Source organism: Geotrypetes seraphini, chromosome 11 (assembly GCF_902459505.1).
Source record: "Geotrypetes seraphini chromosome 11, aGeoSer1.1, whole genome shotgun sequence".
NCBI lineage: Eukaryota > Metazoa > Chordata > Amphibia > Gymnophiona > Dermophiidae > Geotrypetes > Geotrypetes seraphini.
The window spans coordinates 90,231,038-90,243,565 of NC_047094.1; the positions used below are offsets into that span (position 1 = coordinate 90,231,038).

The 12,528-nt window shown below is 42.1% G+C and overlaps 1 protein-coding gene across 1 annotated transcript in view; it reads right to left on the minus strand.

The window, feature by feature from the left end:
* Nucleotides 1-358: 358 nt before the first annotated feature.
* The window catches only part of OGFR (opioid growth factor receptor), a 32,905-nt gene continuing 20,735 nt past the window's right edge, over nt 359-12,528 (minus strand). Inside the window, exons 5-8 of the mRNA XM_033962509.1 lie at nt 8,040-8,118; nt 7,296-7,362; nt 3,108-3,256; nt 359-2,402 (exon numbers count right to left, since the gene is read on the minus strand). Of these exons, the coding sequence (XP_033818400.1) occupies nt 953-2,402; nt 3,108-3,256; nt 7,296-7,362; nt 8,040-8,118 (1,745 nt within the window). The 3' untranslated portion in view covers nt 359-952. The remainder of the gene's footprint in view (nt 2,403-3,107; nt 3,257-7,295; nt 7,363-8,039; nt 8,119-12,528) is intronic.

Consider the following 12,528-nt stretch of genomic DNA (forward strand, 5'->3'; position numbering starts at 1 on the left):
TATTGAAGACTACTTCAGAACCCCCCCATAGCTTTGCTTTTTTGTTTGTGTAGTTTGGGTTATCCTACTCCTTTGGCAGGGCTGATAGCAGTCGTCCAATACATACCAGGCTCCTAACACACAGAGCTGTAGTGAATCTATTCCCTAAATCCTCAGGGTGACCTTGCACTGTTTTAGAAGAGTACTAGAGGGAAGCTGTCTGTTCAGAATAAAGACCTGACCAATGTGCCAGACCCCTCGCTGCCCTCCGAGGAAAAATGCTGCAGAGAAAGAAAGGTTTTCAGCAGTTAGGTATGGAGCAGTAAAACATGTGAGGTAATTCAAACAAGAACATACTTTTTTAGAGATGTTGCAATAATGCAATATAAAAATCTTTTTATTACCCTGGATTTTTTAAAATAATTTGACATAAGAAGAGTGCATGAGTCATGAGGTAAGGTTTTACACTGAGAATTTTGGCCATGGAAAGACTTTCTACCATGGAAAGAGCATCCCAGCCTCAGTTCACAGTCTATTTCTTAGGGAAATTTAGACTGTCTTATCCACACTGCTGAATTGCAAGCATAGTGTTGTAGCCCAGGACACCCTTTTGACTGCTGAGCACCCAAGCCAATAAACATTATCCTCTAAATGCAAAATAGGAGCAATGATATGGAAGTCTTTCCCTAGTGTCCAAAAGCAAGAAAATCTTTCCTCTCTCATTCTGGCATTTCCTCTCCCCACAAGGCTTGCTCCTCCTGTTTTGCCATTTGGCCACATACTTCACCGAAGCTCCTACTTGTTTCTTTAATGTGCATCACCAGCCCCTCTATACTTTGCATGTTGTTTCCAGGAATCTCCTGGTTCTCCTTTTGTTAAGTCTTTTCTTGATAAGAGCAGCTTCACACTCCTTCTGCTCCTTATTTTCAATGTTTGCTAATGTTTCCTGCTTTTGCCCTCCTGCAGGGCCCTTTCAATTACACTGTTGTACATGTATAGGAATCTGAGGGCTTTCTGATGTATCCTTTGCAGGGTGCTCCTTAGGGTTTACACCTTCTATTTCTGTTTCATTCACCTCTTCCCTAGGGACATTCTCTTTCCTCTGGTTAAGTGCACTGGTCGCAACTGCCAGTTCTGTGGCTGTCCTACAGCCCAGGTCCTCTGTGGATCTTTCAGTGTTAGTTAATGGGATCCCATCCTGTATTCTCTCTACAAGCTCAGTAGCACTACTCTCTTTCTGCCTATCTCCCCTGGGATCTACTCCCTTCTCGATTTCTTTACCTGATTTCATACACCCCACTCCCTCTCCAGCGCTCGCTACCTTGTTTGCATTTAGTAAAAGAGCTTTATCACAAAGAGCTGGCACATTTTCCTTTGAGTTGAATGTTGCTGTATTATTCTCATGTTCAAGACTGCCCTCAGGGTGGGGCTGGTGTGCAAGCAGTAGAGAATCAGAGCTCACAGCTGAGTTCTGCAATCGACTACCATCATCAGACTGTAAGAATGCCATCTTTGAGATGTCCTTAGCTTGCTTCAAAGGCTCCTTATCAACAAAGCCTTCTGTTGACGTTCCTTTCATTTCACATGGACTTGGGTCATTGTCTTGACTTTCTGGGACTTTGATGCTTCCTTTTTCTGCCTTTGTCTGGTCCCTTTTCCTCCTTTTTGTGGCAGTGTCAAAATCTAACTCTATCATGTCTTCAGTTTGCACTGTGGTTCCCTTCTCATCCACTGCTGATGCTACCACTGGCATTTCTCCATGACAATGAGTCATGCTAATTTCTTGGAAGCTGCTGGAAATGGTGTCAACATCTGGTGAATTTGGCTGCTCAATGCCATTCTTACTGTTTTTTGTTGCCTGACCCTCAAGTTTTCTCTTTTTACAGTCCTTTGCCAGACCTAACCCAGTATCATTGTTGGCATTTTTCATATCAGCATTGTGAAGTTGATGACCTATTTCCCCTTTGTCACCATTTCCTGGCCCAGACTTCCTGTCCCAGTCTAAGGTGCAACCCTGGAAATCATCCTTGCTCATCACAGCCTTGGGCTCTGATCTTATTTCCTCCTCAGTGCTGCACTCTTCTGCTGTTTCATCTTCTCCTTGTGTGCCAATGTGACTTGTCTTCATGGCTGTCTTCTGCCGTTGGGCTTCAAACCTCTCCAGTTTATTCAGTGGGCCCCACACAAAGTTTTCCCTTGGCTTGAAGTGTTTCCAGGCATAATGAACCAGCTCCCTGCGCTGCTGCTTATTTCGGATGGTGAAGAGAAAGTAGTCTAGGGCGCTTCGCTTGACATTGGACAGAGTGCCCTCTACCAGCGTTTCCTTCAGGAAGAACTTCACGAGTGAAGCCTGGTAGTGCTCGAAACCCATCTCACCCAGACACTTCAGAATGCGTGTTATTCTGAGATTATTATGCGTATGCCTGAAATAAAGAAACACAAGATACCAAAAGAAAAAAATGGTTAGTCTCGTAATATCTACCCAACTGCTGAGAAATTATCTCAAGTATCAAAATCCTGTTCTACTGCTGGAGGCATCATCTACCAGCAAACAAATAAAGGTATATGAATACGTTTTATGCATATCTGTATATGGATAGTCAGCAGAAATATTTATACAAGTATGCTCAGTGAATACATAGTCCTAACTTTATATAAACTAGAAAGAAGCTAAATATTGCCCCTATCCAGAAAACCCTTATAGCCCTGCCCCAGCCCCTTTACATGATATACAGACATAATTCTTGCCCCGGGCAGTGGTAGAAATCTCTATCATGGCTTAGTAAAAGGGGTACAAATGTTTTAAAATAGTGAACTGATTGTTTACTTCAGAAAACCCTTTTTTAATAGCTTTCTGTAGCAAGTACCTGACCCAGATTATCAGTGCTTGTCTACTCAACTGATGACTGGTAACTAACTTCAATTAGATGCAGCAATGAAAGACAGTTACCATCCAACAACTAATACAGTGAGAGTCAGTCAGTGAAAAAAAAAAAACCCCCAGGTAAAAAACAAACAGTAAAATAATGGCAAAGAATGAGCTAGCAATAGAGAGGGCATTTAAGAGCAGAAAATATCAGCTCAGCAGTGTGGACAGATCAGTCTGTTGAGCTGCCCTACTGTCTCACCCATTCAGGTTCCGGAACCTCTCCTTCCAGTTTTGTGCCCGGGATACTTTCCCTGTCTCTTGAGCCACCAGTCGGATGCCATAAAATCCCAGCATGAGCTCATAAGCTTGAACAAACCTATCCATAACTTTGTCAGATATTTTAAATTCCTAAAAAAAAAATCAAAAAAAAAAATCATAGAAGTACTTGAATTTAGTGCATGCATTTGGCATCAACTATCCAATGGAAGAGAGCTCTGAAACAAGGAGTCAGACTCAAGAGTAATCTAAAGAAAAACACTTTTTCAGAAAGGGTGGTGGTTGTGAAGAGCAGCCTCCCAGTAATGTGCATCCAAATTCAACAAAGTAAGGGACAAGCACAGGGGTGTATGGACAGATCATAAGGTCTTTATCTGTCATCATTTTCCAAGTATCCAATCCATCAAACTTTTCGGTTTAAAGGTCTCAAATGGTTTACTGCTACTCTTACAAGGCTGGGCATCTGTAGTGCAATACAGACAACCAGAGTACTCTCTCTGTCATAGTAGTAAGGAGACAGATCTATTCTTCGCATAATTAAGGACATAAGCCATCCTGAGTCAGACCAAAGGTCCAGTAAGCCAAGCACCTTGTCAGACAGACTTACAGAACCCATAAAAAAAAAGCTGCAAGTTATATGTTCGCAGTAAAGTGAAGAAAAAGGCATGGATGAATGCCTCCTCAGACCCCACATTAAAGCCTCAGATTGTACACAGAAGACCAAAAAGATTAATACTTCTCAGTATCTATGCTGAACTGCTAATAGTACATTTAAATCCATGCTAATGAAGCTGTGTGCTGGTGCTGCACATGGTTAGCTCACACACAAAACTCATTTTTGCATTGTATACTCACAAAATTCTGAAACTAACCAGTGCACAAAGACTAGCAGACTTTGTTCCTTCACCCTCACAGAGATATGCAACAGTTTTCCTAAGGCCACATAGATGGTAATTGCTCATGACAAAAACAAGAACAATGTCCCCAACAAGGATATGCAGAAGGAATGCAGTCAAGATGACCATGAAGAAAATAAATGAGGAAATTTGGTTCCAAATGAAGATCTTTATTCTATGGTAGGACAAGACAGTTCAAAGGACCCAGCATGGAAAGTATTTCAGCAAAAGGGCCAGATTCTATAAATGGAGCCTACTTGTACTTTAGGCCTTGCTAGGTGCCTTAATCATGGACACCTAACTTAAATCCACACAAAATTTAATTTTTTAAAAATTGATTAAATGGTGTGGTAATTGACCATGCCATTAAAAACTGATTTAAAAAGTATTTTAATTTATAATTGAACATAAGCGTGGATATTTGCACAGCGCCTATCGACACCAAAGTCAAGGCACCCTCTGACACCTATCTGAAAAGGTAGGCCTGGTTAGGGGCGGAGAATAGGCCTGGTGACCTTAGGCATCACTAGGCGCCTACCTCAAGAATGTCTAGCAACATCTAAGTCCACTTAGGTGCTGCTAGGTGTGATTCTATAAAGGATGCCTAGTGGTTGATTGACAACTGTGCAGACCAGCACCTAAAAGTTAGGTGAGGTTAGGCACCATTTATAGAATCAAGCCTTAAATACATGCATCGGGCATCCATAACTCCGATGTGATATAGCATTTATTGACATCTGTGCAGACCGGCACCTAAAAGTTAGGCACCATTTATAGAATCAAGCCCTAAATACATGCAACAGGCATCCATAACTCTGATGTGATACAGCAGACCATAAATGCAAGACTCCAAACAGATCTGGTTAAGGTTTCTTGTATATTAGCGAGGAATCTAATTGCATGCCATCCCTACTGCATTTTCCTTCGGATAAAATAAGGTCTAAACCCTTTTCAAACCCAGCTATGCTAACTTCCTTCCTTCCTTGACTTCTGACAACAAATTCCACAGGTTGCTTATGCACTAAGTGGGAAACACTTCAGGTTGCTTTAAGTACATTGCGAGTAGTGTCAAGTATAGAATGACATGGTGACAAAATTCATCACCGTTCCCGTCCCCGCAGATAACCGCGGGAAATAATCCCATGTCATTTTTTAGTGTCTATTTCAACCTCAGTCCTTCTACACCAGCATTCTTCAAAGCAAAGCTTGAGGGTAAGTGGTTGTGGCCATTCATACTCTGATTCTTCCCTCTCTCCTTAAAGAATGACATGAAGATGGTTTACCGCGGTTATCCGTGAGGACGGGAACGGTGATGAATTTTGTCACCGTGTCATTCTCTAGTGTCAAGTTTAAAGTTGTTTATGATTTTAGTTGCTTTAAAAAGTAGATTTTATGGTTAATCCTTGTATTAAAAAAAAAAAAAGTTTTATATACCAATAAGCCTACCACCAATACCATGAACCAGAGACCAAGGTCATTTCTGGTGATATGATGCTCTGGTGAATGCACAGTGTGCATACACATATTGCTAATATGACACTGTTGTGCAATGTCAGCTGATGGTGATGTGTAAAATGCCTGCATGTGCTAATACTGCCATGTTATTTTCACAATAATATATGCAATGAGATCCAATGGATGACTCGATTCTGTTTATATTTTCAAACAAGCTTTAACGAGACTCCTCTGACAATACCAAAAACTTGAATATTTGAAAAATTTTAAGTGATGTCTATATTGTAAAATGAATAATTGAAAGGGATCAAGAGGTGACCCGGGAAACTACCGACCGGTGAGTCTGACCTCGGTTCCGGGAAAAATGGCGGAAGCACTGATAAAAGAAAACATCGATGATCACTTGGAAAGAAACAAACTTTTGATAACCAGCCAACATGGTTTCTGCAGGGGGAGATCGTGCCTAACCAACTTATTACACTTCTTTGAAGGAATTAACAAACAGATGGACAGAGGTGACCCCATAGACATCATATACCTTGATTTCCAAAAAGCCTTTGACAAGGTGCCTCATGAACGATTACTCCGGAAACTGAAGAACCATGGGGTGGACGGAGACGTACATAGATGGATCAGAAACTGGTTGGCAGGTAGGAAACAAAGGGTAGGGTTGAAGGGCCACTACTCTGACTGGAGGAGGGTCACGAGTGGTGTTCCGCAGGGCTCGGTGCTCGGGCCGCTGTTATTTAATATATTCATAAATGATCTAGAAACAGGGACGAAGTGTGAGATAATAAAATTTGCAGATGACACCAAACTATTTAGGGGAGCTCGGACTAAAGAGGACTGTGAGGAATTGCAAAGAGACTTGAACAAACTAGGGGAATGGGCGACAAAATGGCAAATGAAGTTCAACGTTGAGAAATGTAAAGTATTGCATGTGGGAAGCAGAAATCTGAGGTACAACTATACGATGGGAGGGATGTTATTGAATGAGAGTACCCAAGAGAGGGACTTGGGGATAATGGTGGACAGGTCAATGAAGCCGACGGCACAGTGCGCAGCAGCTGCTAATAGAGCGAATAGAATGCTAGGTATAATCAAGAAGAGTATTACAACCAGGACAAAAGAAGTTATCCTGCCGCTGTATCGGGCGATGGTGCGCCCACACCTGGAATACTGTGTCCAGTTTTGGTCGCCATACCTTAAGAAGGATATGGCGTTACTCGAGAGAGTTCAGAGAAGAGCGACACATCTGATAAAAGGGATGGAAAACCTTTCATACGCTGAGAGATTGGAGAAACTGGGTCTCTTTTCCCTGGAGAAGAGGAGACTTAGAGGGGATATGATAGAGACTTATAAGATCATGAGGGGCATAGAGAGAGTAGAGAGGGACAGATTCTTCAAACTTTCAAAAAATAAAAGAACAAGAGGGCATTCGGAAAAGTTGAAAGGGGACAGATTCAATACAAATGCCAGGAAGTTCTTCTTTATCCAACGTGTGGTGGACACTTGGAATGCGCTTCCAGAGGACATTATAGGGCAGAATACAGTACTGGGATTTAAGAGAGGATTGGGCATTTTCCTGCTGGAAAAGGGAATAGAAGGGTATAAATAGAGGATTACTACTCAGGTCCTGGACCTGTTGGGCCGCCGCGTGAGCGGACTGCTGGGCAAGATGGACCTAAGGTCTGACCCAGCAGAGGCATTGCTTATGTTCTTATGAATCTGTATTTCAATTATTGTATATGTTTTAAAAAGGAATAAAGAATTTATTTAAAAAAAAACAACAAACCAAAAACTGTTAAAAAGATGCGCACCTGAATTTCCTTTTGTGTCAGTGGTGTTGCATGCCAATTCATGCCCTCTTCCCGCAGAGGGAACAACCTGAAACAAAGACAGAGACAATTAAAAAAGTGACCAAGAGAAGAAACTGCAATAAGTGAATTTGGATATGATAAAAGAAAGGAAAAATCAAAATTCAGCACACCCGTAGATCATCCAAGACTTTTTTAGTTACCCTGCTGAAAATGAGCTCACCCACATCTTTTTCAATAGCGTTCCATATAGAAACATAGTGGAAGCTCCTGTCTCCTTTTCACCAACTCAGTACAACCCCCCCACCCCCGCCCCTGGAATGCTATCATTCCTGCAGATGGAGGGATAGACTGAACTAGCACCCTAAGTGAGGTTTACACAATGTGCAAAGCACTACAAAAAAAACAGAAGAGTTTAAACAGGGGGCATCATATGTCATGTTCATCTGAAGGACACAAATGCTTTTCATTTCCCAGGTGTCAAAAGCATTTTTGGAGCTGAATTTCACAAATGGGGCACTATGGCAAGCAAACAGCACCCTCAGCCACAGCCCAGCCTCACAAACCAAGCACTACCTCCAAGCATGGCACCTCCAAAAACAAAGCACCAAACCAAAGTTAAGTATCAAGAAGTACCAACCAAGGTGAAAGAAATGATTTTCTAAAAGAACAAAACAGGGACACTGAATGATACCAAGGCTATCAAAAGCCTCAATCTAGGAGGATCTGCTGTACTGCCAGTTTTACCATTGGATATAGGTATGTCTATCCTCCAAGATCTCATAGTCCTTCAACCAAGATGTCAGCAGCTCCTCAATTGTAATCCCTATAGAGAGGAAAAAGAAGAAAAACTGAAAAATTAAATCCTCACAATAGACACTTTTACATAGATAGTAATCAAGTTCAAAGCAAATAAAATCCATATTCAAAACATACCGTATCATATAAATCAGTCTCTCTAAACCCAGTCCTTGGGGCACATCAAGCCAGCTGGGTTTTCAGAATATCCACAATGAATATGCATAAGATAGATTTCCATGCACTGCCTCTTTGGTACACAGCCCTCAATCTTGCATATTCATTGTGGATATTCTGAAAACCCGACTGGCTTGATGTACTTCAAGGACTGGTTAAAAGACACTGTGATAAATCATAAAATAATCATTCGAATACCAAACAATCCAAAATAAAAAGCAATAATAAACAGTGAATTATACAGAAATAAGACACAAATTACAAGCAAACAATATATGTATAACTCAAAAAGACATGGATAAAATCAAGTCAATATAAAATAACTGAATAATCAGAACTGCTACAAACCAAACAGACCTCAAAGTATGGCACAAAGGCCTAGATTCTCTAAATGGCATCGTTTTTTCAGGCGCTAACAGGCAACTAAGCTCAGTGAAAAATGCTGTTTAAATGCCTTTTTTCACCGATTCTCAAGGCGCCTATTGGTGCCTAAAAAAATCAGTGCTGGTATCGTGCCTCCATAAGCACGATATGGCACCTAATGCCACTGTAGGTGTTGCTAATGTCGAAAGAGGTGTTAGATGGCTTAAAATGCCTACATAGGCATGATTCATATCAAAAGTAAGCGCTAGTAAAGTAAGCCTGGAAAACCTTAGCCTACATTTCCGGTGCCTATCTTTTCCAAAGGTGCAATTCTCTAACTGCTGCCATCATGTGATCGACACACGATCAGCAGCTGCTTTTAAGATGGCCGTCAACAACAGCGCTGGCTAGAAAATCCGGGTCAAATAATTTAATTTCTTTCCTTTTTTTTTGCTTGAAAAAACAGAGAAATTAGGTCCTTACCTGCTAATTTTCTTTCTATTAGTCTCTCCAGACCGGAACAGAAACGGATGGGTTTACACTCCTCTGCCAGCAGGTGGAGACTGAAACACTGACTTTGGCATCAGCACAAGTGGGCTGTGCAATCCCTCTTATAATCAGTCTTTATGAATAGCCAAGCAGAAATCAACTACGCTGATTCAGAACATATGACTCCACAATCACATGGAGATAAAACATAAGCCTAGCCCAAGAGAACCAGGAAAACACTATTGAATACTGATTAAAACAAGAACCTTTCCCAAATATCCCACAGTTCGCCAGCTAAACCAGCCAAACCAAATGCCGCTGCTTTTGTAACTCCCCCAACAACAACCAACACCCGCAGAAAAACTGTACTCTTTGCAAAAACACAGCACATGACAGGGCGGGGCTCGGAGAGACTAAAAGAAAGAAAATTAGCAGGTAAGGACCTAATTTCTCCTTCTTTATCGTCCCTCCAGACCGACACAGAAACGGATGGGACGTACCAAAGCAGTACCCATCATAGGTGGGACTCCCGAAGAGCCACCACTAGAACGCGCTCAGCGAACATTGTGTCTTGATGCACCTGAATGTCCACATGGTAGTGCTGCACAAAGGAATGGTGAGAAGAGAATGGCAGCTTTACAGATCTCCACCGGAGGTATAAGAGAAGACTCTGCCCAAAAAGCTGCCTGACACTGAGTGCAATGAGCTTTGAGAAATTCCAGAACAGGCTTCTTTTGAAGAAAGTACGCTGAAGTGATAGCCTCCTTGATCCAGCGCGCAATGGTAGCCTTAGAAGCACCTTATGAGGATCCGCTAAGAGGACAAACAGATGATAAGAACATAAGAATTGCCACTGTTGAGTCAGACCAATGGTCCATCATGCCCAGCAGTCCGCTCACATGACGGCCCTCTGGTCAAAGACCAGCGCCCTAACTGAGACTAGCCCTATCAATGTACGTTCTTGTTCAGCAGGAACTTGTCTAACTTTGTCTTGAATCCATGGAGGGTGTTTTCCCCTATGACAGACTCCAGATCCAATTTCCAGAACTCCTGGGTCCTCTGAACATAAGAGCGATGGATCCTATGGATGTCCAATTTGTGCAACTGTCTGCCCCAAAAAGCCCTCACGACTACCCAAGAATTGGAAAACCACAGACTGGTTAACATGAAAAAGCGAAACTACCTTTGGCAGATAGGAGGAAACCGTCCGCAGCACGACCCGCTCCTGAGAGAACTCCAGGAAAGACGGCCTACAAGAGAAAGCCTGTAGCTCAGACACGCATCTCGTGGAAGTAATGGCCACCAGGAAGAGTGCCTTAACAGTAAGGCCCTTCAACATACAGGAATAGAAAAGCTCAAACAGAGGACGAATAAGCACACAGAGAACCAGATTGAGGTCCCAGGCAGAAACTGACCACCTCATAGGTGGTCAGAGCAATTTCGCAGCTCTCAGGAATCTAATCACATCCAGAAAATAATAATAATAACAATAACTTTATTTTCTATACCACCCAATACCCAGAGTTCTAGGTGGTTCACAAAGTAAGGAGACTGAACAATTTGGTGATGAAACAAAGCATATAAGAAGCCACAGTACAATATACCATTTAGAAAAAACTATAGTGCGAGTACTATAATATAATCATTGATCAAGTAACAAATTTTTTAAACAAATAAGTCTTAACTAATTTCCTGAAAATGCAATAAGATGCAGTCTGTCGAATCATATCATCTAACCAAGCTTGGACTTTGCCTGCCTGATAGGCCAAGGTTCTATCAAAAAACTTTTTTAACGACTGTTTTTGGGATTAGAAAAAGTAAATAAACCAGAGCGCCAAGTAGACTTAGTTGGACTATACAATTCAAAATGAGAAAAAAGGTAAAATGGTGATAATCCAAATAACAGGCAAATTTGAAAAATATTCTAGCTTCTATTGGTAAGGGCTGACATGTTGCTGATTTTTCAGCCCAAAGATTAATCGGACAGCTGTATTTTGAATTAGCCTTAGTCTTCCTAAGATTGTTTTATAGGATTCCAAATAGTAGTCAAGGATAGACAAGATTAGTGCCTGATCTAGTAGTCTGAAAGAAGTGGGGTCAAAATATTTTTTGATGGTACGCAGTTTCCATAAAGCGAAGAAGCATTTCTTAACAAGCATATCAGTATGTTCCACCAAAGTTAGATGTAATTCCTAAAACTTTAAGGGAGGGAACTACTGGATATTCTTGTCCTCTTAAATAAAAAGAGGAAGCAAGGAAAAATCTAGTTTTTTCAGTATTTAATTTCAACTTAAATTCGATAGTCCATTGTTCAATCCGATTTAGAATAAAGATAATCTGATCTTTTATTTCCGCAGTAAGAGAGATAACTGGTATCAGTATCGTGATGTTGTTGACGCAAATATGAAATATTACATTTAAACTTTGTAATAAATCAGCCATGGGGGCAACATAGATGTTAAACAAGGTGGGTGACAATGGTGAACCCTGAGGTACCCCACAAAGGTTACTCTAAGAATCAGAATATTGACCATTGCTAAATACCTGATAAGATCTTTTTTTCAAAAAGCCCTGAAACCAGTCTCGAACTTTTCCGGAGATACCTGCGGTATCCAGACATCCCAGTAGAATCTTGTGGTCTACCAGGTCAAAAGCACTACTAAGATCTAGCTGAAGTATTAGTGCTGCCATGAGGCCCACGATCGGCTGACCCCCAGGACTGAACAATAAACTTGAAGGCCTCTAGCCCAAGACACCAATCGCTGGGATCCAGAGAATGACGACTGAGAAAGTCCGCCTGGACATTGTCCACTCCGGCTATGTGGGAGGACGAGATGTCCAGAACATGAGCCTCCACCCATTCCGTGAGGAGGGAGGTCTCCAGCGCCACTAGATGACTATTGGTGCCTACCCCCCTAAACGAATGACACAGGCCACCACTATGGCATTGTTTGAGAGAACTCAAACTGACTTGCCCTCCAGCAAGGACTGGAATTCCACCAGTGTTAGCCGAATGGCTCTGGTCTCCAGAACATTGATTGACCAGGATGCCTCCATTGGCAACCAGTTGCCCTGAGCCGAGCAACCGAGACACTGAGCCCCCACCAAGGAGACTGGCGTCTGTGAGCACTGCCCACTGGGGCTGATCTAGGCTCACTCCCTGATCAGATTGGAAGACTGTAGCCACCAGCACAGGCTGTGACAAACTAACCCCCAAAGAGAAATGAGAAAGTCCAGATCGTGAATCTGTGGCAACCACCACCAAAGAAGCACATATTGAAGAGGGCGCATGTGAGCCCGAGCCCGCCTGATCACTTCCAGGGAGGCCGCCATCGACCCCAAGACCTGCAGAAAGTCCTGTGCCTGAGGGTAGTGACAAACCATCAGGGAACAAATCTGTAACTGTAAT